The 25528-nt window shown below is 39.3% G+C and overlaps 1 protein-coding gene across 1 annotated transcript in view; it reads right to left on the bottom strand.

Moving 5' to 3' along the window:
* Positions 1–25528, bottom strand: part of LOC100477988 (UDP-glucuronosyltransferase 3A1) — a 42097-nt gene that overhangs the window by 5089 nt on the left and 11480 nt on the right. The window contains 3 exon segments of the mRNA XM_034657015.1: positions 1432–1663; positions 18567–19098; positions 21707–21815. Coding sequence (XP_034512906.1) covers positions 1432–1663; positions 18567–19098; positions 21707–21815 — 873 coding nt within the window.

Genomic DNA, 25528 nt, shown 5'->3' with positions numbered 1-25528 from the left:
ATACCAAGGCATTTCAAGGTATATTGGAGAAAATGTATTTATTGATTAAGTTTTGGACACACTCAAGGGTGCATATTCCAAGATCAAAATTCTGGCTTTGTCACTGGACAGAGAGTCCTCTAAATCAATCCATCCAAGACTCAGAACCCAGAGAAAGCTGCAGAACACAGTGCTAAGCAAGGCATATTCCTTCTCCCATCCATCCATCTCTCCATCCATCCATCCTTGTCTTTCCACCCTGTCTCTCTCTTTATTTCTCTTCTCTGTTCTCTCTCTTTATTACTCTTTCCTAGTTTCACATTCTCTGTCTCTCCTCTGATTTTCTATCTCTGTCTCTCTCTATCTCTGTCTCTGTCTCTAGCTCTCCAGGTCTCACATTCTCTCCTTCACTGCCCATTCACTTCCCTCTTATCTGAAGCCTTAACACTTTCACTGGCATCACATCTCATGTGTCATTCATCAAACTTACACTGAATGTGCTCTCTCCTCAACTTCACAAGATAATCCTCTAAAGTAGGGCAATGATGGACCACCCAACTCAGAATTTCCAGTTCCTGTGTGTTCATCTCACTCTTATTTAGAGAAAATGAAAACCAAGTGCTGACACTGAAGAGTTCATCTCAAACACTGCCTATCAACAGAGATGTGCATCAGAATCTATTTGTGTTTCTTTGACAATCAGAATCCTTTTCCCCATACCATGCCTTGTGAATAAATGTGCAGAACCCTCCATCTTAATTTCCAATATTTTTGTGAGCCATAATCTGGGGATGAACCTCTGATGTAGTTAGTGGTTATGGCAGTGAGGGGGCTCCAAAAAGTAGCACAGGACAAAGAAAACATATTGGGGCTTAACGAGCCCTATGTTACCAGAGAATTTGATGGACTAAATAACCACCCAAGAGGTTACTCAACTAGACACTCAGATATTTTGGCTCACCCTTCAAATACCATCAACATCAATTTTGTGAAAGCATGAGTACATTTTTTGCAGGGTAGGAGAATGTACTAAAATGTGTGGGAGTGTGTGTCTGTAATGGCACGTGGCCTAACAGATACTCAATAATGGGATCAGGAATAATGGCAACAGGACCCCGGGTATGTGTTCTCAGAGTCTACAAACTGTCTTCTACTGTGTCTTGGCAACCTTGGTCTGTATCAAATATGGTAAAGTCAAAACAAGCTGACAACAATATCATTTCTCATTGCAGGTATCAGGACTGCAATAGAAAGAAAGAGGAAAACATGGCAGTTTTAGCCTTTTGGGAAGCATAGCTTGATTTCCCAAGAGCTCCAGCTGGCTGCTCCATTCCTGTCCTCTAAAGATTATCTTTAGCTACCAGCTGCCCTTTCTCATGCTAGTGGGATTGCCCAGTGGAAACTTAAAGATACATAAATGGAAAGAGAGAAGTAGATCTGAACAGTCCTTACCCAAGAGGTCATTCTGAGGAAGCCAGTCCACAATTTTCACATTTGCTGCCAATTTGACGTCGTTGGGCCAATGAGAAGGATTACACTTCCATATAACCCCTTGAGACAGATGAGCAAAGGCACTGTTCATCTCCCTGAGAACTTCCTGGGACTGATAGATGCTCACCATGGAGCCCAGGGCCACAAGGACAAACCCATTGTCTCCAAACTTGGCAATGAAGCTCTCAAATTCCTAGAGAGAGGTAAGAAAGGTAAGGAGGTGAACACAGTGGTTCATCAAAGCCTAGACAGCCCTGAAATGAAAGTCAGCTTTTTACTGACTACACCCTCCTGTCAGTGCCTAGAGCTCACTGTCTTGAAAAGCTTCTCATAGCCCCTGGACAGCTCAGTGCCCTCTGCTCCTATCTATCATGTCTGCTGGCCTTGAAGTCATTTTTCTGAGACCTCAGGACACATTCTACCAAATAAACATTTTCAATAATCACAAAAGAATGTGAAGACAGCTGTAGGGGTTCAACCACTACCACAATAGTCCAAGTTGCCCTTGAGGCACTTAAAACATACTGTAGCAGCAAATTCTAGATCCAGGACTTGCATGCATAACAATGTTTTATAGAAGAGCAAAATTGAGGTGGTGGGAATCTCTTTCTTCGTTGAAAATATGGTCCCAGCACCAGGGTCATCCTCATGCCTCATTCTAGGTGTGGGGAGATATGGTCATTTAGGAGTGTTCCAATGCCAGACCAAAAGTGCTAGTGCCCGGGAGAGTGCCAGTTTCTGTCCTGGTCCAGTAGGGGGCAGCATGCCTTCTGGAGGCTGAGGTAGATGCTGGGGAAACGTCTCTATGGTGTGTCTCCTCCATATACTTATTAGCCATCTGTCTTCTTTGTTCAGGGGTGTGGTAAGGTATGGGGCCCACTTGAAAATTTTTAACTGGGTTTTTTTTATTATTATTATTGTTGAGATTTAAGAGTTCTTTGTATATTTTGTATATGTGGTTTTGTACTTGTGTGCATAAGTGTATATTTTGAATAATAGTCGTTCTCAGATATGTCTATGAAAATATTTACTCTTGGTCTGTGGCTCCTCCTTTTATTCCCTTGACTGCTCTGGCCCAGAACAGAAATTTTTAAGTTCAGGGGTGCCTGGGTGGTGCAGTCGTTAAGCGTCTGCCTTTGGCTCAGGGCATGATCCCAGCGTTCTGGGATCGAGGCTCACATCAGGCTTCTCCGCTATGAGCCTGCTTCTTCCTCTCCCACTCCCCCTGCTTGTGTTCCCTCTCTCACTAGCTGTCTCTCTCTCTGTCAAATAAATAAAATCTTTTAAAAAAAAAGAAATTTTTAAGTTCAATTTAGCCTACTTTTCAACTCTATCATAGAACATGACCTAGGTTTTACCTCTAAAAAGTATTCACTAAACACTAGTTCATCTATTTTCTCCTATGTACCCTCATTAGAGTTTCATACTTTTGCATTTTACATTTAGTTCTGTGATCCACTTTGAGTTAATTTTTTGTGAAGAGGTAAGGTCTATGTCCATTCGTTGGAAAGGTTATCTTCTTTTCATGGTATTTCTTAATGCTTTGTCAAAGATCATTTGACTAAATTTATGTGGGTCCAGGTGTACTCTCTATTCTATTACACTGGTCTATTTTTCTATTCTTTTGCTTATATCACACTGTCTTGATTGTTTTAGCCATAGAGTATGTCATGTTGTTGACTAATGTAAGATCTCCAACTTAATTCTTCATCTTCAATATTGTGCTGGCTCTTCAGGGTTTTTGCCTCTCCGTGCAAATTTGAGCATCAGTTTATGAATATCCACAAAATAACTTGCTGCGATTTTCAGTGGGATTGCATTAAAGCTATAGATTGAATTGGAGATAACAAACATCTAGCAATATTGAGTCTTCCTATCCATGAACATGGTCTTTCTCTCCACTCTTCAGTTCTTTGATTTCTTTCATCAGTGTTTTGTAGTTTTCCTCTTATAAATCTGATACATATTTTGTTAGATTTATTCCCAAGATTTCATATTTGGTGGTGCTAATGTAAATGGTATAGTGTTTTAAATTTCACATTCCTCCTGTTCACTGCTGATATATAAGAAAAAGGATGGATTTTTTTTATATTGAACTTGTATCCTTTTGATATTGCTATAATTGACTATTAGTTCCAGGAATCTGTTTCTTGACTTTTTCAGAGTTTTGAAATGGACCATCATGTCAGCTGTGAACAAAAACAGTTCTATCTCTTTCCTCCTAATCTACATTCCTTTTATACCTTGTGTTGTCTTACTAAATTACTAGGACCTCCAATATGAGGCTGAAAAGCAGAGGGAGGGGACATATTTACCTTGTACCTGATAAATTGTTCTTTCATTTTCTGTTTATGTGTTCTTCGATATAGAGAAGTTTTCAATCTTGATGAAGTCCTATTTATCTGTGTTTTTCCTTTGTTACTCATGCTTTTGGTGTCACGTCCACAAATTCATCGCCAAATTCAAGTCCATGCAATTTACCCCTTTCTTTTCTTCTAAGAATTTTTTGGCTTTTAGCTCTTTATTTAAGCCATTGATACATTTTGAGTTACTTTGCTATGTGGTGTGAGGAAGGCTCAAACTGCATTCTCTTTCATGTGAATGAATGCCCAGTGGCCCCAGTACCATTTCCTGAAGAGATTATTCTCTCCATTGATTGCTCTTGGCACCCTCATCAAAAATGAATTGGTCACAGTTGTATGAGTCACTCAACTCTGTTCTTTTTCATAACGTTTTTGTTATTCAGGGTCTCTTACATTTCCATGTGAATTTGAAGATTGGCTTCTCCATTTCTGCAAATAATAATAATAAGACCATTCAAATATTGATAAGGATCAGATAAAATCTGTAGATCACTTTGAGTAGTATTGCTCTCCTAACATATTAAGTATCACAATCCGCGGTCTGGAGATGTCTTTCTATTTATTTAGGTCTTCCTTAATTTCTTTCAGCAAATTTGTGGTGCCCATGTCTTTCACCTCCTCAGTTTAATTGGATGCTGTTGTAAATAGAATAATTTGCTTAATTTCATTTTCAAATTATTTATAGTCAGTGTATGGAAATACAACTCATATTTGCATATTGATATTTTTCCCCACAACTTTGCTGGATTCATTCATTAGATCTAGCGGGAGGTGTATGAATTCTTTGGGATTTTCTATATATAGGATTATGTCTACAAAAATCAAAATATTTCCACATTGACCATTCCAATTTGGATGCCTTTTATTTCTTTTTCTTGTGTACTTGGTCTGTCTAGGGCATATTTGAGCAGCAGTGATGTAAGTGGGCATCTTAGACTCCTGATCTTAGGCAGCACAATTTCAGTCTATCATAAAGAGTATGATGTTAGCTGTAAGTGTTTCATAAATACTCTTTTTCATGTTCAAAAAGTACCTTTCTACTCCTGGTTTTGTGAGTGTTTTTATCATGAAAGAGTGTTAGTTTTGTCAAATGTCTCTTCTGCAACCCTTGGTATGATGTGTTTTTTTATCCCCTTGATTCTATTAATGTGTTGTATTATGCTGATTGATTTTGTATCCTTTATATCCTGTAAGAGTTTTGACATCAGTCTATTTTGCCTGATATTAGTTAGTATGTAGCCACCCCCAGATGATTCTTTAAGAAGTTCATGATCTAATACCCTAAAAATTAGTTTAATATCTTTATGTCAATTCTGCAAAACATTTGTTTCTTCCTTTCTCTGCATTTGCTGGCTGTCCCTAGCTGCCAGCCCCTTACCACCCTGTGCCATTCTGGCCCTACTTATCTCCATCCAGCATAACACTAAGAATTACCATCCCAAAGGACCACTAGAATCAGCTTTCTTATCATTTGACATTTATAAGATCAGTGTAAATCTATAATTTAAAATTGGCAAGGGCAGAACATGATGTCATAAGAAGCTACATACTCCCAGTCCCTCACAGAAAAAATAAAAGGACCAAAAAAGCTAAAGACTGACTCCAATAATTTTAAAGGACTTGGGAAAATAATCACTGTTATACAGAAACCAAACATATGCCATTCAAGAAAACAAACAAACAGACACACTCAGAATGGTGAGAATTTCCATGGCATTTTTACTCCTTCTTGCCTCACAGTCTTCCTGGAGTGGCATGCCAGGAGCCAGAGGCAGCAGTGCTGGCCCTGACTTCAGCAGCAGGAGTAGACCTGAAACAATTTGCAACATTGTAACTGCTCTGTAGCTTCCCAAGTAACAAGTTTAGGTCTCAGCCGACTCGGAGCTCTGACTGAAATGGCAGTATAGTTCAGGTATCAGGCTGGTGGGAGCCTTGAAAGGCAGTAGAGGGCACCATGCCATGTAAAACCTTCAGGGAGACTACAGAACTTTGAATCTTGGGGGCAAGAAATTATGGTAATAAAATACAATGGAACATCTAAGGCTTGGAGCAGAACCTGGAACTCTTTGGGAATTTAAGACATTAAAATTAGCCAAGAGTACAGGAAGAATCAGGTGAATAAAAGCTTACACAAAGGTCTAGACAAGAAAAATGCTTAGAAAATACGTAAGACTTTAAGTTGTCTTCTCTGGCTGATCCAAAATATTAAAACATTCCCCACTAATTAGTGAAGGTGTTCTATGGCAGCCTGCAAATACAAGTAGAGGAGACTGATTTTTACAAATGCCCAAAACTTTCTAGAAAAGATCACAGGCATACCAAAAAAAAAAAAAAAAAGGAATTAAAAAAAGAATAAAAAGCCAAAATGTGTCATATAAAGGGACAAAATCAATCTCCAGAAACTCTCTTTGAAGAAAGAGATGTTGGGTTTACTAAACAAAGTCTTTAAAATTGACTAAATATGAGCAAAGAGCTAAAGAAAAATATGGGAAAAGATCTAAAGGAAATCTGGAAGACAAAATATGAACAAACTGACAGAAATTACTTTTCAAAATGAACAAACAAAATCAAAACAAAAAATTACAATAACTGAATTGAAAAATTCACTAAATCAATGCAGACCCAAACAGGAGAAAGGCTTCATACACTTGAAGACAGGTCATCTAAAATATTAAGCCTAAGGAACAAAAAGGAGAAAGGACAAAAAAAGTGAATAGAGTGTAAGGGACTTGTAGGACCCCATCATGTGGATTATTATATGCATTATGGAGGTCATAGGAGAGGAGAAAGGGGAAATAGCAGAAAGATTGCTTCAAGAACTTATGGCACATGAGATGATATTATATGTAGCCAGCCCCAAGATTCCTCATACACCAATAAACCTGTCAGAACTAATCAACAAATTCAGAAAAGAAGCAAGAAACAAAATCAGCTCAAAATATCAATTGCATTGCCATACATTAATAATAAACATTTCAAGAAGGAGATTAGAAAACAATTCCATTTACAATAAATCAAAAAAATAAAAATACACTTAGGAATACACGTAACTAAGGAGGTAAAAGCTTTTACATTGAAAACTATAAGACATTGCTGAAGGAAATCAAGAAAGGCAAAAAGAGGGGCACCTGGGTGGCACAGCGGTTAACCATCTGCCTTCGGCTCAGGGCGTGATCCCGGCGTTATGGGATCAAGCCCCACATCAGGTTCCTCCGCTATGAGCCTGCTTCTTCCTCTCCCACTCCCCCTGCTTGTGTTCCCTCTCTCGCTGGCTGTCTCTATCTCTGTCAAATAAATAAATAAAAAATCTTTGGAAAAAAAAAAAAACCGAGTGCCTACTATGAAGCTAGGCCTTTAAAAAAAAAAAAAAAAGAAAGGCAAAAAGAAATGGAAAAAGAAATCCAGGCTTCATGGATTAGAAGACTTATTAATACTTTAAAGAAGTCAGTACTTTCCAAGGTGACCCATACGATCTCTATCAATAGTGAACAACATTTTCTTTTGGCAGAAATAAAAACCTATCCTAAACTTGATATGGAATTTCAAAAACCTGAGTACCCAAAACAGTGTGGAAAAAAAGAACAGGGTTGGAGGTCTCACATTTTCTGATGTCAAAAATTACTACAAAGCTATAATAATCAAACTAGTGTGCTATGACAAAAAGACAGATGTATAGATCAACAAAATAAAATAGAAAGTCCAGAAATATTCCCACATACATTTGGTCAAATAACTTTTGACAAAGGCGTCAGACCACTCATTAGGTAAAAGGCAGCCTTTTCAGCAAATGGCATTGGAAAACTGGATATCTACATGCAAAAGACTGAAGTTGAACCATTACATTATACCATATACTAAATCAACTTAAAATAGACTGAATAACTAAAGATATGAGCTAATAGTATAAAACTCCTGGAAGAAAAGAGAAGGAGAAATCTTCTTTTCATTATATTTGGCAGTGATTTCTTGGATAAGACACCAACACCATAGGCAACAAAATAAAAAATGGTTAAATTGGATTTCACCAAAAAGAAAAGCTGTGAATCAGAAGACACTACCAACATAGTGAAAAGGGCAACCCAGGGAATGGAAGAAATATTTGCACGTCACATATCTGGTAAGGAATTGATAGCCAGATTGTATAAAGAACTGCTCTACCCAAAAAACAAACATGGTTCAAAAATGGGCAAAGATTTAAATAGATATTTCTCCAAAGAAGATATATAAATGGCCAATAAGCTTATGAAATGGTAAACATCACTAATCAGGGAAATTCTAATCTAGCCGCAATGAGATACCACTTCCCACCCATTAGGAGGGCTAAGAACAAAATTAAAAGACACACATACAAACAGAAAATGATAAGTGTTTATGAAGATACAGAAAAGTTGGACCTCTTATGCATTGTTGGTAGAAATGTAAACTGGGACAGCCACTGTAAAGGACTGTATGGCAGTTCCTCAAAAAATTAAATATACAACTCTATGACCCAGAAATTCCATTTCTCAATATATTCCCAAAAGAATTAAAAGCAGGGACTCAGACAAGTATTTATACACTACTGTTCATGAACATAGCAGCATGATTCACAAGAGCCAAAATTAGAAGTAGCCCAAGTATCCATGAACAGATCAATAGCTGAGTAAATGTGGTGTATACATACAACCAAGTATTACTCAACCTAGAAAGGAAAGAAATTCAGACACATGATACAACATGGTTGAATCTTGAAGACATTATGTAAAGTGGAATAAGCCCTCGCAAAGAAAAATATTATATGATTCCACCTATAAAAAGGTACCTAGTGTAGTCAAATTCATACAGACAAAAGGAGAATAGTGGTTGCCAGGGTCTGGAGGCAGAGAGGAAACGGGGAGTCACTGTTGAGTGGGTATGAAGTTTCAGTTTGGGAAGAGGAAAATGTTCTGGAGATGGATGCAGTAATGGTTGCACAGTAGTGTGGAAGTTCTTAATGCCCCTGAACTGTATCCTTCACTATGGTTAAAGTGGTAAATTTTATAGTATGTATATTTAGTCACAATAAAAAAAAATTGGGAAAGGAGAGAAGAAAAATTGTACGAGCACCTGTTATCTGACAAATTACACACCTTAACTTCCATTATTCTCCTCCTTAATAACTCTGTCTCGGTTCCAAGACCTGACCCACCATCATGTTAGGTAAGACCTGTGTTTTGGCCTAGTCTTATTTGTGCAATTGAAGCTTCCACTATTCTAGTCTCGCTAGTGTCACCAAGGGAACCCAGCCTCATGGCCGTCTCACTGATACCTCCACACATTGGACCTCCTGTTCTCTCAACCTACTGTGTCTTCCTCACCAGTTCCATTTCTTTAAAAATGCCGCCATGAACCAAAGTCCATTTTGCCCATGAATCATTCCCCAGCTTTTTCTGTTTACTCAATGCAAGGTCAGTAGTGAAAGGGTAGAGACTTTGGTGCCTAGAAAGCCCAATCCAGATCTAGGCTCTTGCTGCCCTGAGCTGAATGGTCCTGGGAATACTATGTACATCACCTGAACGTCTGTCGTCTCATTAATAAAATTGGAGACCATCACCGTTCCCCCAAGGTGGCATGATATGCAATATATGAGATAACTTCCATACAACAGCAACCCAGTACCTTCAGGCAACAGGCAGCCACGACTCTCAGCTCTACTTCATTCTGATAACTTCTAGAGCAGTGGTTCTGAGTTCAGGCTCTGCAATCAGACCACCCGAGTAGCATTTAAAACTTACAATACCTAGACCCAATCCCAGAACAATCAAATCAGAAAATCTAGGCGGAGTCAGGAATGGGGGCTGTACAGGAAGGAACCATGAGAGATGATGCCTGCAGGTCTTGCTGTCAGTGGCACCCAGTGCCTCATTATACTATGTCTCTTTTTTTTATATGTTTCATCACAGATAACCAATCTCCTTAAATATTCTTTCATGTGGTAGCCTCTCACTTCATAATTATTGTACACGTGATAATAAAAAATGAAAATTAAAATATCAACATACTGAAGCATTTTTACCTACAAGTCTAGGACTAGGGTAAGGCATAGGAAGAGCTTAGGGTCGTTCTTCAAGGAGATTATCAGTAACAGGGTCATGTAGGACCTAACAGTACTTCCATGAGCCTTACAGGAAGGGCTTCCTTAAAAGTGGGCCCTGGGATCAGCAACATGGCAGAGCAGGAAGCTCTGGACACTCCTTCCCCCAAAACATGCCAATTCGACAACATTTTGTGGTCAAATTCCCCTTGTAAGAAATCCAGAAACTAAATGAAAGGGTACTTCACCCCAGCAAAATGTGTAATCAGTCTCACCAAAGCCAGAGGATAGTTATGAAAACACCCTCTAACCAGAGTCCCTAGCCCAGCATGTGGATATCCACATGAACAAGAATCAAATTGGATCCTCACCTTACACCATACAAAAACACAAAATGGATTAAAGATTTAAATATTAGACCTGAAACTGTGAAGCTCATAGAAGAAAACACGGCAAAAACGTCCTGAGATTGATCTTGGAAATGATTTCAATGATAAAACACCCAATGCACAGGCAACAGAAACAAAATAAATTCAAAAAACAAACAAACACAAGTGGGACTATATTAAACTAAAAAGTTTCTGCACAGAGGGGGGGAGGTTAAGATAGCGGAGGAGTAGGGGACCCCTTTTTCAGCCGGTCCCCTGAGTTGAGCTGGGTAGGTACCAGACCAGCAGGAACATCCACGGAATCAGCCTGAGACACAGGAAGATACATCTGGATCTCTACAAAAGAACATCTCCAGCGCTGAGTATCAAGGTACGAAGCGGGGAGCCGTGAAACCGAGCACAGATATCGGAAGCTAAACAGAAGGGGGAGGGAGCCGCCGTGTCAGGGCGCCGGGAAGCGGTAGCCACCTGCAAGGGGGAGCGGACAGACCGCGGACCCGCACGCTTGAGACAGCAGGCTGAGAAGGGAGCTCCGGGAGCGCACGCGGGACGGCTGGCGGTTGGCGGGCCACCTGCACGGGGGAGCAGGCGGACTCGCGGACAGCACCCGTGAGACACCAGACTGAGACGGGGAGCTCCGGGAGCCCGCGCGGGGCGGCTGGCGGCGGGCGGGGTTGGAAACACAAAGGACAGAGACGTGCCGGCCCTGGAAGTGAGGGCTGGGACGCCGGGTGTGGGGCGCACAGCCCGGGATGCTGCAGGGTTGAGCAGCACCAACAGAAACAGAGTTAAAGTGGCCAGAACATCAGTGGAGAACGATCCGCGATCCCTCTGTTCTGAGACAGAGGCTGAATTTCAGCCGCTGCTGCTCTCTCAGAAGAGGCATAGCAAACCGCCAGGGAAAGCCGCCAGAGAACAAAAGCCCGGAAATACCGGCTCACAGGGTGCCCATCCCCATCCCCCCTCGCAAGGGACACAGAGACTCTACCCAAACAGGGTTTTCTGAGTACCTGCAGGCAGGCCCCTCCCCCAGAAGGCAGGCTGAAAAATCAAGAAGCCCACAACCCGGAGCGCCTGAGTGGCGCAGTCACCAAGCACCTGTCTTCGGATTAGGGTGTGATCACAACGCTCCGTAAGGAGTCCTTCATCGGGCTTCTCCACCGGGAACCTGCTTCTTCCTCTCCCACTCCTCTGCTTGGGTTCCCTTTCTTGCTGACTGTCTCTCTCTCTCTCAAATAAATAAATAAACTCTTTAAGGAAGAAGCCCACATCCCTAAGATCTCTATAAAACAAGGGCGCACGGCCTGGGTCCCAGTCAACACTTGGGCTCTGGACAACCCTGCAATCTCTCTTCATCAGAATGACGAGAAGGAGAAGTCCCCCCCAGCAAAGAAAAGATAATGAGTCTGTGGCCTCTGCCACAGAATTGGCCTCGGCCACAGAATTAATACATATGGATGTATCCCAATTATCAGAAATGGAATTCAGAGCAACAATGGTCAAGATGATGAGTAAACTTGAAAAAAGCATCAGAGAAAGCGTTGCTGAGAATATAGAATCCCTAAGGGCAGAAATGAGAGCGAATCTGACAGAAATTAAAAATTCTATGAGCCAAATGCAGTCAAAACTAGAGGCTCTGACGGCCAGGGTCACCGAGGCAGAGGAACGCGTTAGCGAATTGGAGGATGGGTTAGTAGAAGAAAAAACGAAAATAGAAGCTGGTCTTAAAAAAATCCACGCCCACGAATGTAGATTACGGGAGATTACTGACTCTATGAAACGATCCAATGTCAGAATCATCGGCATCCCTGAAGGGGTGGAGAAAAACAGAGGTCTAGAAGAGATATTTGAACAAATTGTAGCTGAAAACTTCCCTAATCTAGCAAGGGAAACAAGCATTCGTGTCCAAGAGGCAGAGAGGACCCCATCCAAGCTCAACCAGGACAAACCTACGCCACGGCATGTCATAGTGCAATTCGCAAATATTAGATCCAAGGATACAGTATTGAAAGCGGCCAGGGCAAAGAAATTTCTCACGTACCAAGGCAAAGGTATCAGGATTACGTCAGACCTGTCTACAGAGACCTGGAATGAGAGAAAGGCTTGGGGGGGCATTTTTAAAGCTCTTTCAGAGAAAAACATGCAGCCAAGGATCCTTTATCCAGCAAAGCTGTCATTCAGAATTGATGGAGAAATAAAGACGTTCCAAAATCGCCAATCATTAACCAATTTCGTAACCACGAAACCAGCCCTACAGGAGATATTAAGGGGGGCTCTATAAAGGTAAAAAGGCCCCAAGAGTGATACAGAGCAGCAAGTCACAACCGATACAAAGACTTTAAAGAGAAATGGCATCATTAAAATCATATCTGTCAATAATCTCTATCAATCTAAATGGCTTAAACTCTCCCATAAAACGCCACAGGGTTGCAGATTGGATAAAAAGACATGACCCATCCATTTGCTGTCTACAAGAGACTCATTTTGAACCCAAAGATGCATTCAGACTTAGAGTAAGGGGATGGAGTACCATCTTCCACGCAAATGGACCTCAAAAGAAAGCTGGAGTAGCAATTCTCATATCAGATAGACTGGATTTTAAACTAGAGGCCATAGAGAGAGATACAGAAGGGCACTATATTATTCTTAAAGGAAGTATTCAACAAGTGGATATGACAATTATTAATATATATGCCCCCAACAGGGGAGCAGCAAGATACACAAGCCAACTCTTAACCAAAATAAAGAGACATATAGATAAGAACACAGTAATAGTAGGGGACCTCAACACCCCACTATCAGAAATAGACAGAACACCCTGGCAAAAACTAAGCAAAGAATCAAAGGCTTTGAATGCCATACTCGACGAGTTGGACCTCATAGATATATATAGAACACTACACCCCAGAACCAAAGAATACTCATTCTATTCAAATGCCCATGGAACATTCTCAAGAATAGATCATGCTCTGGGACACAAAACAGGTCTCAGCCAATACCAAAAGATTGAAATTATCCCCTGCATATTCTCAGACCACAACGCTCTGAAATTGGAACTCAACCACAAGGAAAAACCTGGAAGAAACTCAAACACTTGGAGGCTAAGAACCATCCTGCTCAAGAATGACTCGATAAACCAGGAAATCAAAAAACAAATTAAACAATTTATGGAGACCAACGAGAATGAATACACAACGGTCCAAAACCTATGGGATACTGCAAAGGCAGTCCTAAGGGGGAAATACATAGCCATCCAAGCCTCACTCAAAAGAATAGAAAAATCTAAAATGCAGTTTCTATATTCTCACCTCAAGAAACTGGAACAGCAACAGAGGGACAGGCCTAACCCACTGACAAGGAAGGAGTTGACCAAGATTAGAGCAGAAATCAATGAATTAGAGACCAGAACCACAGTAGAGCAGATCAACAGGACTAGAAGCTGGTTCTTTGAGAGAATCCATAAAATTGATAGACCACTGGCAAAACTTGTCCAAAAACAAAGAGAAAGGACTGAGATTATTAAAATTATGACTGAAAAGGGAGAGGTCACGACCAGCACCATTGAAATTGCAAGGATTATTAGAAACTTTTATCAACAGCTATATGCCAAAAAACTAAACAATCTGGAAGAGATGGAGGCCTTCCTGGAAACCTATAAACTACCAAGACTGAAACAGGAAGAAATAGATTTCTTAAATAGGCCAATTAACTATGAAGAAATTGAGTCAGTGATAAACAACCTTCCAAATAATAAAACTCCAGGCCCAGACGGTTTTCCTGGGGAATTCTACCAAACATTCAAAGAAGAAATAATACCTATTCTCCTAAAGCTATTTCAAAAAATAGAAACAGAAGGAAAGCTACCAAACTCATTCTATGAGGCTAATATTACCTTGATCCCCAAACCAGGCAAAGACCCCCTCAAAAAGGAGAATTACAGACCGATTTCTCTAATGAATATGGATGCCAAAATCCTCAACAAGATCCTTGCTAATAGAATCCAACAGTACATTAAAAGGATTATCCATCATGACCAAGTGGGATTCATACCTGGGATGCAAGCATGGTTCAACACTCGCAAATCAATCAATGTGATACATCATATCAACAAGAAAAGACTCAAGAACCATATGATCCTCTCAATTGATGCAGAAAAAGCATTTGACAAAATACAGCATCCTTTCCTGATTAAAACCCTTCAGAGTGTAGGAATAGAGGGTACATTTCTCAATCTCATAAAAGCCATCTATGAAAAGCCTACTGCAAGCATTATTCTCAATGGGGAAAAGCTGGAAGCCTTTCCCTTAAGATCAGGAACACGACAAGGATGCCCACTCTCGCCACTATTATTCAACATAGTACTAGAAGTCCTTGCAACAGCAATCAGAAGACAAAAAGGGATCAAAGGTATCCAAATCGGCAAAGAAGAAGTCAAACTGTCTCTCTTTGCAGATGACATGATACTCTATATGGAAAACCCAAAGGAATCCACTCCCAAACTATTAGAAGTTATAGAACAATTCAGTAAGGTGGCAGGATACAAAATCAATGCCCAGAAATCAGTTGCATTTCTATACACGAATAACGAGACTGAAGAAAGAGAAATTAGGGAATCCATCCCATTTACAATAACACCAAAAACCATACGTTACCTTGGAATTAACTTAACCAGAGACGTAAAGGACCTATATCCTAGAAACTATAGATCACTTTTGAAAGATATTGAGGAAGACATAAAAAGATGGAAAAATATTCCATGCTCATGGATTGGAAGAATTAACATAGTTAAAATGTCCATACTACCCAGAGCAATCTACACTTTCAATGCTATCCCGATCAAAATACCGAGGACATTTTTCAAAGAACTGGAACAAATAGTCCTTAAATTTGTATGGAACCAGAAAAGGCCCCGAATCTCCAAGGAACTGTTGAAAAGGAAAAACAAAGCTGGGGGCATCACAATGCCGGATTTCGAGCTGTACTACAAAGCTGTGATCACAAAGACAGCATGGTACTGGCACAAAAACAGACACATCGACCAATGGAACAGAATAGAGAACCCAGAAATGGACCCTCGGCTCTTTGGGCAACTAATCTTTGATAAAGCAGGAAAAAACATCCGGTGGAAAAAAGACAGTCTCTTCAATAAATGGTGCTGGGAAAATTGGACAGCTACATGCAAAAGAATGAAACTTGACCACTCTCTCACACCATACACAAAAATAAACTCCAAATGGATGAAAGACCTCAATGTGAGACAGGAATCCATCAAAATTCTAGAGGAGAACATAGGCAACAACTTCTATGACATCGGCCAGAGCAACCTTTTTCACGACACATCTCCAAAGGCAAGAGAAATAAAAGATAAAATGAACTTATGGGACTTTATCAGGATAAAGAGCTTCTGCACAGCCAAGGAAACAGTCAAAAAAACTAAGAGACAGCCCACGGAATGGGAGAATATATTTGCAAAGGACACCACAGATAAAGGACTGGTATCCAAGATCTACAAAGAACTTCTCAAACTCAATACACGAGAAACAAATAAACAAATCATAAAATGGGCAGAAGATATGAACAGACACTTTTCCAATGAAGACATACAAATGGCTAACAGACACATGAAAAAATGTTCAAAATCATTAGCCATCAGGGAAATTCAAATCAAAACCACACTGAGATACCACCTTACGCCAGTTAGAATGGCAAAGATAGACAAGGCAAGAAACAACAATTGTTGGAGAGGATGTGGAGAAAGGGGATCCCTCCTACATTGTTGGTGGGAATGCAAGTTGGTACAGCCACTCTGGAAAACAGTGTGGAGGTCCCTTAAAAAGTTAAAAATTGAACTACCCTATGACCCAGCCATTGCACTACTGGGTGTTTACCCCAAAGATACAGACGTAGTAAAGAGAAGGGCCATATGCACCCCAATGTTCATAGCTGCATTGTCCACAATAGCCAAATCATGGAAGGAGCCGAGATGCCCTTCAACAGATGACTGGATTAAGAAGCTGTGGTCCATATATACAATGGAATATTACTCAGCTATCAGAAAGAACGAATTCTCAACATTAGCTGCAACATGGACGGCACTGGAGGAGATAATGCTAAGTGAAATAAGTCAAGCAGAGAAAGACAATTATCATATGATTTCTCTCATCTATGGAACATAAGATCTAGGATTATCGGTAGGGGAAGAAAGGGATAAAGAAAAGGGGGGGAATCAGAAGGGGGAATGAAACATGAGAGACTGTGGACTATGAGAAACAAACTGAAGACTTCAGAGGGGAGGGGGTTGGGGGAATGGGATAGTCTGGTGATGGGTAGTAAGGAGGGCACGTATTGCATGGTGCACTGGGTGTTATATGCAACTAATGAAGCATCGAACTTTACATCGGAATCCGGGGATGTACTGTATGGTGATTAACATAATATAATAAAAAAAATCATTAAAATAAAAAATTTAAAAAATTAAATAAATAAAAAATAAAAAGTTTCTGCACAGCGTAAGACACAATTAACAGAGTAAAGAGACAATTTACAAAAGGAAAATATAGGCAAATCATATTCTGGATAAGAGATTAATCTCATTCATCTCCAAAATGTATTGAAAAAGCCTACAACTCAAGAGCAAAAAAAAAAAAAATCTTATAACCCATTAAAAAATAGGCTAAGGACTTGAATAGACATTTATCCAAAGACAACAAACAAATGGCAAGCAATATGAAAAAATGCTCAGCAACACTAGTCATCAGGGAAATGCAAATCAAAACCACAATGAGGTATCACTTCACACCTGTCAGCATGGTTATTATTAAAAAATAGAAGACAAATGTTGAGGATGTGGAGCAATTGCAATCCTTACATATTGTTGTTAGGAATGCAAAACGCTGCAGCCACTATGGAAAACAATACAGAGATTCCACCCCCACCCCTTCTTGGCCAAAAACATAGAACCAGCATATGATCCAGCAATTCCATTTCTGTGTATATACACATGAGAATGAAAATCAAAGGCTCAGAAAGATATATGTATTCCCATGTTCACTGAAGCACTATTCAAAATAGCCACGATGTTGAAAAACCAAAATGTCCATCAAAAGATGAAAGGTTAAAGAAAATACAATGTATACATATAACACACATACACACACATCATATACAATATATATATACACTCACCATATACAAAATATATATACACACTATATATATATATCGTATATATACACACCATATATATATATACACACACACTATATATGCATACCATATATATATATACGCTATATATATTTTATATATATATACACACACCATATATATATACACACATCATATATATAATGTCCTTGGGGTTCATTCATGTCTTCATATATTTCCTTCTTTTTAAAGGCTAAATAGTATTGCATTGGGTGTGTGTGTGTGTGTATAGTATTGTATATATTTTATATATTGTACATATATTGTATTTGTTGTATATATTGTATTGTACATATATTTTTATTGTATATATATGGTGTATATATATTGTATTATGTATATACTATACATACATATGTGTATAAATACTATATATACTATATATATGGTGTGTGTATATACACAATATATATACACACTGTGTATGTATACATGGTGTGTTTATATATAGTGCATATATATACTATATATACAATGTGTGTGTGTATATATATATATATGTTGTGTGTGTGTGTGTATACACAATGCAATACTATTAAGATTTTAAAAAGAAGGAAATTTTGCAATATGGGAAAACAAGAATGAACCTTGAGGAAATTATGCTAAGTGACATAAGCCAGTCACAGAAAAGCAAATGTTGCAGGATTTCACTTATATGAGGCATCTAAAATAATCAAGGTCATAGAATCAGAAGTGGGAGTTGGTTTCCAGCAGTTGGGGGAAGGGGATAACAGGTAGTTACTATTCCATGGAGAGAAAGAGTTATTAAGTTAAGTGAGATGAGTAAGATATAGAGATCTGAGGCACAACATGGTACCTACAGTCAATAATTCATATTGTACTTTCAAAAACTTAAGAGGGTAGATCTCATATTAAGTGTTTTCATGAAAATAAAATAAAATTTTAAATAGAATAGAATAAAATAGAATAGTAAATTTAAAATAAAATAAAATAAAAATGTATATTCTAGGTGTTTCGTTTGTCTCACCCCTACTTCAATCCCAGTTTCCACTAGCCGGGAAGCCACCAATTCTGCACTCAAGAGCTCTGCATGAAGTCGATATTGACACTTAAGGTTTTACTTACTTGTGGTACTGGTTTAACAGGTCTGGCCATTAAGCCTCCAACATACACAGTGTTGGGAAGCAGGGGCCGAGCAAACTCGAGGGCAAAGTCAGAGTTAACAAACCACAGCTCTGCTTTCTTTAGAAGATGAGACAAAACCGGCCTAGAACCTTCTGGGAAATGTTCCTTGATGGTGTTGTCAAACGTAGACTGGATTCGCCATTGCTTCATGGAGAAATCAAAGAACATCAGAAAATTCTTCACTCTGCCCCAGAAGTCCATGTGGTCAGTTAACAAAGAATGGAATACTGGAACATAAGACACAGGGTTTGGTAACCCAAGGTCCACACTGCCAAACGGAGTGGGAAGAATTGACACAAACTGCTTCCCAAGCTTCTCAGCAACCAGGAAAGAACAGAAGTCAAATGCTTCAACAAATACCAAGTCAAATTTCTCATTTTTTAAAGAATCCATGATATCACTTCTCCTTAGCAAATCACTGCACTGAATCCCCAATTGTTCCATTAACTTTACAAAGTTGTCAAATGCTTCTCTGGGAAAAAAAAAAAAAGTAAGGGCAAACAATCATTAGAGGTGTTAATTTCACAGTACATAATGGAGTCTTGGGCTACAAAGAAAATATTTCAGGTAAGTAAAACCATATCTGGCAGCAGCCCACCTATTTTACCAGTGTCCAACGAATAACTCTCCTCTGGGCACTCTGCTCTGGGTGTTTCTCCTTCCTAAAATGTTCTCACCTCCTTCCCTCCCCTTTATGCACCTAATCATATCCACCCACCATCCATGCCAATTCAAGAGCCCTCCATTTTGCAAGCCATCTCTGACCGTAGCAGACCTCATAGGTCCTTGTCTACTTGACACATTCTATGATGTTCTCTTTAACTTTTTTCTGTATACTGACTTTTTATGAGTGACTATCTTCTTTCCCAGCTTACCTGTGAAAGTAACTTGGTAGCAGAGTCCACCAATATTCATAATATAGCCCTGTTTTTTTCTTTAAATTTTGTATAGTCTACATTTGACAGATTGCTTCATACAAGGAACTTTCTGATGGTAAAAATTAGAAGCCAAATTCTAAGCTGAATATGAGATTTACATTTTTGTAGCCTATGAGGGTTGTTAAAACAAACAAAAATAAAAATCTGTTTAAACCTTCTTATTAACCTTTCCATTTCATGCTTCCTAGAGTATTCAAAGAACTAATGCTAGCATTTTACTGATACCTATTTAAGACACTGTCTATGGCACTATTCTCCTTCAATATTTTCCCACCAGTGCCTGCAAGGAAAATGACCCTTTTCACACAACATATGGGCAATAGATGGGAATGCTCCTGACCAGAGGTTACAGGTGCAGGTGCTTTGGTGACCCACGGGCCTCCTACTTGAATGAAGGACTGAGAGAATCAATGGTCCAGCAAACCTCTAACCTATACAACACTGCACCATGTCAGCCCACCTAAAAAAGGCCCACTGGTGAGAACTTGCTAGCACTATGCAGATGCCCACATACACTTTAGAATGGACTTGAAGTGACAACAGATGATTAGCTGAAATGATCTTCCATTATATTTTTAAATGATTTTACATAATGAATGACTGCTACATATTGTGGATAAATTCAAGATATGAAGTACAAATTCCTCAAAAGTAGAGCATTAATAATATTTGAAATTAAGTTAATAAATGGAACAAAATACAGGAAGGTACTGTTCTCACCATATTGCACCATATTTAACATGTGTGTACAACCAGCCTTCAAAGAAATAAAGTGGGGGAGAAGAGTCAAGACATGTACTTAAAAAAATTATGAATAACAACACAAGATTATATAGACAAAGTTTAAAATGAGCGTTTGAAATAAGATCTTATAGACAAGAGAATTTGGTCTTCTAGATTAGGTAAGGAGAAAAGCTTTATGGAAAAGGCCAGATTTTAAGACCACCTTGATGACTGAATTAAATTTTTAAGGAAAAAAAGGAGGTGGAGTTAGGCCACTATAATTAACCAAGCAAGGCACGAATATGTGTCTTTCCTTCTTATGCCAAAGATGAAGATCGTTCAATACATCCCAGGTAACAACAAAAACTTTCAGGCTAATTTCACACTGTGTATCATCAAGGCATTTGGGTTTTTAAATGAGTTAAAAAGACAGTGGCTCAAGATATGAAAAATCAATGTTCATAAACATTTTTCCATTCCTTTTTTTTTTTAGATTGTATTTATTTATTTGAAAGAGAGAGACAGAGATAGCAAGAGAGAGCACAAACAGGAAGGAGAGAGAGCACAAACAGGAAGGAGAGGGAGAAGCAGGCTCCCCGCTGAGCAGGGAGCCCGATGCAGGGCTGGATCCCAGAACCCTGGGATCATGACCTAAGCCAAAGGCAGACACTTANCCCCGCTGAGCAGGGAGCCCGATGCAGGGCTGGATCCCAGAACCCTGGGATCATGACCTAAGCCAAAGGCAGTCACTTAACCGGGGCTCCTGGGTGGCACAGCGGTTAAGAATCTGCCTTCGGCTCAGGGAGTGATCCCGGCATTCTGGGATCGAGCCCCACGTCAGGCTCCTCCGCTATGAGCCTGCTGCTTCCTCTCCCCTCCCCCTGCTTGTGTTCCCTCTCTCGCTGGCTGTCTCTCTCTCTGTCAAATGAATAAATAAAATCTTAAAAAAAAAAAAAGGCAGACACTTAACCAACTGAGCCACCCATGTGTCCCAGTATTTTTCCATTCTTGAATTTATGTGATGAGAAGAGAGGAAAAGTAAGTATAAAGTGGGGGTTCTGGTATGCTTACCAACAATGAGAAATTATGTTGTTTATCCTGCCCTCTGGGTTGCAGACAGTATATATGCAAACACTGTGGGTGAAGTGTTGCCACAAAGATCCAGAAGGAACAATCCCCCCGTGCTATACAGAAATACTTTCATGCTTTTACCAGAAGAGCCAAAGTATACAGACTGAAAGACTGAGAGTACAAAACCGATCTACTCCGTCCAACCACTGCTGCCCATCACTGATTTCCCCATCCATCCACTCATCCCACCGCCCATCTACTTTTCTTAAACTCACTCCAGGTATCCATGCATCCAACCATTTATTTGTCACTAAAATGGTCTTTCATTCAGAGAATAAAAGAAATTACCTGCCATGCAAAACTTCTGTCATATAGAAGTCAAAATATTTCTTTAATTCTTTTTCATGTTCCTCAGGTAGAAGCCAACTGATAACTTGGTATGAATTTTCCTTCTTTTCTAAATAAAAAAAAATTTAACACACCAATAAAAAATATGTAGTTATGTCATAAAACCCAGATTAATATTAGCATGATGACAATATTTTTTATTCTAAAAATTTTATATATATTTGAATGTTTGCTTTTAGAGGGGTTTTTTTTTTTGCTCGCTTTTTCATTTCTTCAATCATAAGATCTGATAATAGTTACTGAGAACCTTATAATAACTAAATTACTTTTATTCAATTTAAAGCCTTCAGGTAAAGGCATAGATATTCTTCATTTTACAGTTGAGAAAACAAAGATGAATGGAGTGTCAGATAATTTGTCAAGTTTGCATATATAGTAAGCAGTACACTTCATATTTAAATACAGTTCTTATTTTATCCCAGTTCCCCAGTCCTTTGTCTCTTAGAAAAAAAAATCATTTTTATTACTTAAAAGAGATACATGCAAAGGTTTTCATTCTGCCAAAAATATGCCAAAGGCTAAGTTAAAAACAGTCCTCTGCAGCCCTACTTCACATCCTGGCATTTCCCCCGTAACTCATGTGTAAAAAGAGTCTGACACCATTTTTGAAATTGGACTGATAACAGCTTTCAAGCTCCATCTCCCCCTTAACCTTCTGGGACATATCTTGGCAAACAGAAGCAAGCTTCAACATGCCCTCCCTTATGTGAGCAAGAGTTTCAAGCCAAGCAAGCCAGGGACCCAAGTAAGAGAATCCTCACCTCCACCCTACTCAGAAGCTTCCATAATTAGCATTTAGAGACAAAAGTATGGGTTTAGGCTTTCAGTGGCCCTGGGTCATGTGTCTCACACAAACCTGTTTTCTGTGTCAGCTTGGATTGTGCTTCTGAATCCCAGCATGAGCCGTGATTGATAGAAGGCTAGGGAGAACCCTGTGACCAATAGTTGTGTGTCTCAAGGACTGCCCCCATTATAAACAGTGCTCTGGGTAAGACTGATTCCAGTTTACAAGCCCACAGAATGGTTGAAGAAGGGTGGTCTCTATGTCATATGATGAGATTCACATCCATAAAAGTAGAAGGTGCACTAGAACCCCAGAAAATTCCTTTGCTACTGCTGCCGATTATATCTCTGTAGCTAAAAGAAAACCTTGATTAACACAGTAATGGGAAAAAGCACTGATGACACCCCCATGGAGTTAATTCAAAGAGGTCATTCAAACTCAATCTCAGGTCTCTCAAAATCACCACTAGGGAGGCCCCTAGCCTTGATGGAACATTCTGAGGAAGAAACATGTAAATACAAGCATGTTCGAAGAGACACCCTCCCCAGAGTATATGTAATAACAACAAAGGAATGGTAAAAAATGGGAAATTGCAGGGTGGGAGAGTCAGGAAAGAAATTAAAACAGAGTTCTTAGTTTTGACATATGTGTAATCTAACATTACTTAAAAAAAATTATTACAGAGAAATGACACAGATTGTGACTTTACATCAGAGGTTCTAAATTACTTTAAACACTGGATAAGATGACCAAAGAGAAACCTTAATCGTCTTGGTTAATACTGGGGGAAAATAACAGATATATCATAAGAGCTCACCAAATTTATCAAAGTATATCTGTACTCTTAGGAGTTACAAAACATTAGATAGAGGACAATTGTTCATGCCCTGTCTTAACTACTGGATTAAATATCTCATAGTCAAAAGACCCATTGGTTAAGTTATTTCATAGTGGCTATGGTTGCTCTTATGTAACAAGTCATAAAATAAAATTAAGGTTTACCACTAACAGCGTGACAAAAAGGGACTCATTGGATCTGCCAAACATATTAAAACTGTTAATACAATCAAATATGATTTAATAGAGTGCCTTCAAGAATTAAATCCCATTAAAAAGCATCTATTAACAAAGGAGTGATTATCCTCACTGGTTCTCCATTTAATAGCCTAATTTAGACTATTAAACCTGAATGAATGGTGCCTCTCAGTGGACTACTGTAACTTCACTGCCAATGTCATCATATTAGGGCTGCCATTTCTAATATTACTGAAATTACTGATTGTATCTAAGTACTAATAGACACTTTGCAAGCATAGATTTGGTAATATATTCTGTTCAATTCCTTTTTTAATTTTTAATTTTTAATAATATTTATTTTGTTGTATTAGTGACCAGACAGTACATCCCCAGTTCTTGATGCAATGTTTCATGATTCATTACTTGCATATAACACCCAGTGCACCATGCAATATGTGCCCTCCTTAATAACCATCACTGGCCTATCCCAATGCCCCACTCCCCTCCCCTCTGAAGCCCTCAGTTTGTTTCCCAGAGTCCACAGTCTCTCATGAGCCATTCCCCCTTCTGTTTACCCCCCCTTCATTCTTCCCTTCCTTCTACTACCGATCTTCCTATTTCATATGTTCCATAAATGAGTGAAACCATATGATAATTGTCTTTCTCTGCTTGACTTATTTCACTTAGCATAGTCTCCTCCAGTCCCGTCCATGTTGCTGCAAATGTTGGGTAATTGTTCTTTCTGATGGCTGAGTAATATTCCATTGTATATATGGACCACATCTTCTTAATCCAGTCATCTGTTGAAGGGCATCTCGGCTCCTTCCACGATTTAGCTATTGTGGACAATGCAGCTATGAACATTGGGGTGCATATGGCCCTTCTCTTCACTACGTCTGTATCTTTGGGGTAAATACCAGGTAGTGCAATGGCTGGGTCATAGGGTAGCTCAATTTTTATCTTTTTAAGGGACCTCCACGCTGTTTTCCCAAGTGGCTGTACCAACTTGCATTCCCACCAACAGTGTAAGAGGGTTCCCCTTTCTCTATATCCTCTCCAACATTTGTTGTTTCCGGCCTTGTCGATTTTTGCCATTCTAACTGGCGTAAGGTGGTATCTCAATGCGGTTTTGATTTGAATTTCNTAAGGTGGTATCTCAATGCGGTTTTGATTTGAATTTCCCTGATGGCTAATGATTTTGAACATTTTTTCATGTGTCTGTTAGCCATTTGTATGTCTTCATTGGAAAAGTGTCTGTTCATATCCTCTGCCAATTTTTTGATTTGATTACTTGATTCCCATGTATTGAGTTTGAGAAGTTCTTTGTAGATCTTGGATACCAGTAATTTATATGTGGTGTCCTTTGCAAATATATTCTCCCATTCCGTGGGCTGTCTCTTAGTTTTTTTGACTGTTTCCTTGGCTGTGCAGAAGCTCTTTATCCTGATAAAGTCCCATAAGTTCATTTTATCTTTTATTTCTCTTGCCTTTGGCGATGTGTCGTGAAAAAGGTTGCTCTGGCCGATGTCATAGAAGTTGTTGCCTATGTTCTCCTCTAGAATTTTGATGGATTCCTGTCTCACATTGAGGTCTTTCATCCATTTGGAGTTTATTTTTGTGTATGGTGTGAGAGAGTGGTCAAGTTTCATTCTTTTGCATGTAGCTGTCCAATTTTCCCAGCACCATTTATTGAAGAGACTGTCTTTTTTCCACCGGATGTTTTTTCCTGCTTTATCAAAGATTAGTTGCCCAAAGAGCCGAGGGTCCATTTCTGGGTTCTCTATTCTGTTCCATTGGTCGATGTGTCTGTTTTTGTGCCAGTACCATGCTGTCTTTGTGATCACAGCTTTNACTTTTTATCTTGATGAAGTCCCACAAGTTCATTTTTTCTTTTGTTTCTCTTGCCTTTGGAGATGTGTCATGAAAAAAGTTGCTGTGGCCGATGTTAAAGAGGTTGCTGC

This window comes from Ailuropoda melanoleuca, chromosome 3, assembly GCF_002007445.2.
Source record: "Ailuropoda melanoleuca isolate Jingjing chromosome 3, ASM200744v2, whole genome shotgun sequence".
Lineage (NCBI taxonomy): Eukaryota > Metazoa > Chordata > Mammalia > Carnivora > Ursidae > Ailuropoda > Ailuropoda melanoleuca.
Note: the sequence above shows the minus strand (reverse complement) of the source record. Positions and strands in the feature narration are given on the sequence as shown.